This window comes from Epinephelus fuscoguttatus, linkage group LG22, assembly GCF_011397635.1.
Source record: "Epinephelus fuscoguttatus linkage group LG22, E.fuscoguttatus.final_Chr_v1".
In the NCBI taxonomy this organism is placed as follows: Eukaryota; Metazoa; Chordata; class Actinopteri; order Perciformes; family Serranidae; genus Epinephelus; species Epinephelus fuscoguttatus.
In genome coordinates, this window is record NC_064773.1 from 12,480,317 (window position 1) to 12,485,955 (window position 5,639).

At 41.1% G+C, this 5,639-nt stretch overlaps 1 protein-coding gene across 1 annotated transcript; it reads left to right on the top strand.

Annotated features, from left to right (window-relative positions):
- The first annotated feature begins 646 nt into the window (after positions 1 to 646).
- Positions 647 to 5,491, top strand: si:dkeyp-38g8.5 (uncharacterized protein LOC568385 homolog). Its single transcript, XM_049566544.1, has 4 exons — positions 647 to 806; positions 2,038 to 2,131; positions 2,485 to 2,572; positions 2,658 to 5,491. Exons 1-4 carry the CDS (start codon positions 734 to 736, stop codon positions 3,342 to 3,344), a joined length of 942 nt encoding a protein of 313 aa, XP_049422501.1. The 5' UTR covers positions 647 to 733; the 3' UTR covers positions 3,345 to 5,491.
- The last annotated feature ends 148 nt before the right edge of the window (positions 5,492 to 5,639 follow it).

Below are 5,639 nucleotides of genomic sequence, written 5' to 3' on the forward strand. Positions count from 1 at the left end.
CTCTGAAAACCAGCACCCAGAATTAACTAGTAATTCTGTAACCAGCACACATTTAAAAAAAACAAGGCATTTTGTCTGTATAAAACTTTTAATAATAAACAAAAATGCAAGGGAAATAGCTGTCTTGAGGAAGTATGTGTGCCCAGTGCCCAGAACAGTGCACAGGATGATAAACAGACACATGGCTACAAATTACAGTTCATTTTGCAACCATGTGTTGTAAAAATAGGTTAAAATAAATAAAGATAAACATGTATTCGAATGGACAACAAGATAGAATGTATATATAAAAGGTCAAAATGTAATTTTGAACTGAATATAGGTTTACAAATATTGCAAGTGCAAGTGGGAGGGCATAAAGTGCAGGAATTTGTATATAAAAAAAAATAATAATAATTTAAAAATAAATAATAATTTATTATTTATTACAAGTTAGATTACACACACACAAATAAATAAATAAATAAATAAAATTAAATTAAAAAAAATAATCAACTATCAGAACATACTGCAAATGTGCTAAACCTCCACACCGCCGGGTGGCGATAGTGAGCTGACTCTACCATTGGCGCCTCCACGTCTACAAGTCACAGCGAAGCGCCCCCTAATAAAAACAAAAGAAGAAGAACATAGGGTCCTTCTCTTCTGAAGGAGGAACGAACGACCAAGCAGTCTTTTCTTTCGAAGGACACTTGACAAAAACACTAAAACGAAGAACTAAAAATAAACAACAATGGAGTTTGAGGATCACGCTTACACCAGCACCACTTATGACAAAACCAGATCCGTGGAGTTCACGTATAAAAGTAAGTAAAGGCAGCGAGACGTCATGTTTTAATCAAGCTAGCTGACGTACTCACAGTTAGACTGGAGTTAGCTTGGGCAACTAGCATCCTAGCAAGTGGGCGCCACTACACAGGGAAAGTACCCATTTGCACCTTTTCATTCAACAATAAAAAGTGACTGTAACGTTAGTTAACGTACATTATCTTCAGCCGACCTCCACTGGTAATATAATGTTGTATTTGTCGTGTAATGTGTGTAAATGAGCGCAGACCAACCATGAGGCAATAAACTAACCGTTAAGTTAATAATTACACAAGTGGCTGACTGTGATCTTACACCTGTTGTTATTGTAATTTAAACGGATGACCTGGTTGAAGTGGTGTTGGTTTCTCACCTGATTTTTTTAGTTGCAAGTATGCTGTACATTTATTAATTACATAAAAGGGGAGCAATCCCATTGATTCCATAAAACTGGAGGTCACACAAAGCTGATAGGGTGTCTACAGCTCCTTAAAAAGTCTTTAAATAGTCTTAAATTTGACTTTGTGAGGTCTTAACTGCTACTAGCGTTTTATCTAATTTCATTAATCCATTTTCTAATTTCTTTTTGTGACAAAAAGTGAAGCATTTCTATGTAAAAGTCCATTTTTAATGTTACAAATTTTTAAAACACTATAATACTGTCATTTTGTCTCATACTGGCACTTACCAGTTGGCAAAATGTAGACGTAACTCACTCTAATAACTGGTTAATGCACAAGACCACATATATAATACTTGCCTGTCCAAAAAATTTGGACAGGTGTCTTGAACGGGTCTTAAAAAGCATTATATTAATCTGTCTGATACCTGTAGACACCCTGAATACAGTCTGCCCACTGCATTGCAACAACGAATCGGTTAGATGTCAACTATTAAAGTGATTGCCAACTAATTTGATGATTTATTTAAAAGGTCAAAATGATCTGTTTCCAGCTTCATAAATGTGAATATTTTCTGTTTTATGCCTTTGTTGCTGTAAACTTAATATTTTTGGGCTGTGGACAAAACAAGTCCTTTGAGGATGTGATTTTGGGCTTTGGGAAACACTCAGACATTTTGTACATCAACCTATTAATTGATTAATTGACAATGTTAATCTTTAGTTGCAACCCTGTTTCATTTGAGTTGACAATTGTGGATTGAGCGCTACATTTTTCAGCCGCCTCCATGCATTTCTAACTGACTTCTTTCTCTCTCTTCCTCTCTTAGTGACTACCAATGAAATCGAGGAGTTTGTGAAGCTGAGGGTTTCAAATAATTACCTCTTCTCTGGAAGAAGAAATACCTCCATGTGGGCATGGAGGTATGCCAGTTAGTTAAAGCTGTGAGAAACATGAATGTGTGAAAATAGAGAAAGGTCTAAATATGTAGATGCATCAATATGAAGTGTAGTTGATTACGTTTTTTTTGGATTGAAACTGGGATAGACCGGAATCTGGAAAAGGTGTTAAGCCTGAAAACAGACCAAAGAGGAGGAGCAGAAGTTTAGTTTCTGCTCTGACCACTTGAATTACAACGCTTAAAATTTATTATGGGGTTTTGCCCAGTGACACCAAAATTAAACTGCCTAGTCCAGCTTTAACTAATCAATAACTCAACATGTTTTTTCCACTTCTATTGTTTTTTGCGTGCTGTTAACATGATTATATTTTTCAGGGCCATCCTGAAACACATGGGCCTGCAAAACAAGATGACTCATATTCAAGCATCCAAAAAGTGGGAGAACATGAAGAAGAGATACAAGGTACAGTTTAAATCAATCACTTAGATTTATTAAGCATTCTGACACATTTCCATCCTGATTCATTGCCACTTCTCTTCTTCCTCAGGACCTAAAGAACCCTCCAGATGGGGTGAAAGTGTTCCCTGATGCATGGCCTTATTTCAATCTGATGGACGACGCCATGGAGGGTCGGCTGGAAGGCAACGCCCCCATCCTCAAGGCCCTCTCCAACACTTGCGATTTCGTAGCCATCTCCAGACCCAAGAGGAGGAAGGTGGTGACCTCCCCCGTGCCTTCATTAACAGGCGGGCCAGAGATCGAGGTGTCGTTGAATGGAGATGAGGACGAGGAAGGAAACCAGGAGATGGATAACGCCATGCAAGAGATGGAGCACGGGAGGAGCTTGATGGACAGTGAAAGACAGGTGATGGAGAGGGAGAAACAGGTGATGGAGAGGGAGCGGCAGGTGCTGCAGAGGGAGAGGGCGGTGCTGGAACGGGAGGTTGCCGCTCTGGACCGAGACCGAGCCTCGCTGGAGAGGGAGCGGGCGACGATAGAGAGGGAGAAGGCGGTGATGGAGAGGGAGAGGGTGGCGATGGAGAGGGACAGAGATGCTGTGAGCAGGGAGCGGCTGGCGCTGCAGCAGGAGAGAGCACGACTGGAAAGAATGTCTGCACCCAAAGAAAGGACTGAGGAGGTGACAGAAGAGAGCAGCGGGGTGAGCGACTCAGACGTCACAGACAGGAAGGAGAGGTTCCTCAACCTGTTTGAAAAACTGATTGAAAATGTTTGATTTATGTTTTTGTTTTTTTGTTTTTTTGCACCAAACTTTCCCCCCAAAAACACACTTCTGGTTGCATCTGCGTATTAGAGGTCGACTGATGTATTGGTTTGGCTGATAGGACGTTAAACAAACCATCGTGTGGTATGTGGACGATGGCTGCCACTTCCTGGTTCAAACTAAAATCTGTTGTTTCAAAATAAAAGCCCTCTAGTGTTTCATACACAGTCAAGCCAGTGGCAGCCTCCGAGGCTTAATGAATTAATAACGCCAACATGAGAATGACGAAAACTCTAGTTCAAACAGCGACTTGAGGCTGGCCTCAGAAGCCAGTCAGTTCCCATGCACCCCCAAGTGCCCAAATTTACAGCAGAATCAAACATGTTTACAGCCTGGTACATAAACATGGTTCTGTTCTCTAACGCTAATTTAAAATTCATGACAACTGTACAAGGTGCAAATGTTTGTAAGACTCACCATTCTCTGATTGACAGGCTGTCTGCTGATAGCGTCCTCAGCCTCTCAGTCAGATCCACCCCTTCACCTCCACAGCGCCACCCTCTCACCCAAATATGGTCACTTATAAATCCAAAAAAACCAAGATGGCGACGGCCACACCGCGGAACTGTAGGCTTCAAAATAGGCGTCCACACACCACTGGGGGGCATCACAGTAGCTATGTGCAGTATTTTTACAGTCTATGGTTTTGACCAAGTCTTGTTTGTGTGTTGTATGAATCCTAAACTACGTTTACACGCACAAAATATTCAGTTTTTTGCCGAATTCTGAAACACAGTATTCCTACTAAGCATTTTACATGACTAATGAAAATGAATATTCCACTAATATTCCCGTTTACACGCCGCCCTGCATACTCTGATTAATGTGCCTTAGCAATATGGAAAAGTGTAACGACTGGAGCTGCTTGTCATTTTGCTTCTTTGCATCAAAACAGGATTTTTTTCAAAGTTTCAGACTTCAGACTTGTTGAACATGGTGGTAACACAACCTTCTTCTTTCATTCCTTCAATGACCTTCTAGAACAGGGGCCTCAAACTCAAATTATAGCTGCTGCGCAGCAATGGGTCGGGTGCGGGCATTTTTAGGCAATTCTGAGCAACAAGCAGAAGAATTGGAAGACGTTTAGCAACACAATCTGCCTTTTGCATCAGCTGAGGCTTGAACTCACAACCTCTGAGACTAAGAATCAATTTCTAGCTCATTGAGCTAATTAGTCAGTGACAATTCATGTGTAGCTTCACAAATTGACTAAGCCAGACGTGCAGGTTTAACAGCTGTCCATACATGGAAAAGCAGATTTAAAACCACTGTAAAAAATTCAGTTATTGGTTAGTGAAAAACTGCCATTTTTACATTGACTCCAATTGTTCACATTAGAGCAAAATTCAAAATGCAGTCAAAAATTCAGTTTTTGAGATAAAATTCTGAAATTTGCAATTTTGTCATTTTTTTCATGAATATTGAAGATTTATTTAGCAAGAATTTGCATGTATATATTTACAGTACCGGCGGCACGGTGGTGTGGTGGTTAGCACTCTCGCCTCACAGCAAGAGGGTTGCCGGGTCGATCCTGGGCGTGGGAGCCCTTCTGTGCGGAGTTTGCATGTTCTCCCCGTGTCAGCGTGGGCTCTCTCTGGGCACTCCGGCTTCCTCCCACAGTCCAAAGACATGCAGATTGGGGACTAGGTTAATTGGTGACTCTAAATTGTCCGTAGGTGTGAATGTGAGCGTGAATGGTTGTGTGTCTCTATGTGTCAGCCCTGCGATAGTCTGGCGACCTGTCCAGGGTGTACCCTGCCTCTCGCCCGATGTCAGCTGGGATAGGCTCCAGCCCCCCCGCGACCCTCAAGAGGATGAAGCGGTTAGAAGATGAATGAATGAATGAATGTTTACAGTACCGTTTACAGTCAAACATTTTGATGCACTGTGGGCTCAAGTTTTGATAAATCATAAATCTGAGAAACGTAGTTTTTGTAGGACAGTCTGAAGATGCTCTGTAGCAAGTTTGGTGTCAATTGAGAAAAAATTGTGGGAGGAGATAGGTTTAAGAAGTTTTACAGTTTTTGAAAAAAAAAACAGTGATGTACTTCATAATTTGCAATAGGTTTTAATGTACAAAAGTTTCTTCAGTATTGGGGCTACAGTTTGATGAAAGTTGTGAAGCTGTAGCAGGTATGGTTGATTTGTTCAAAGTTTTGAACTTTAGACGCTTGCTGTAGCTCCACCATCAGGACTATTGGCTTGAGTTTACAGCTGAGGATATCTGGCATGGGACTGGACCTTTGT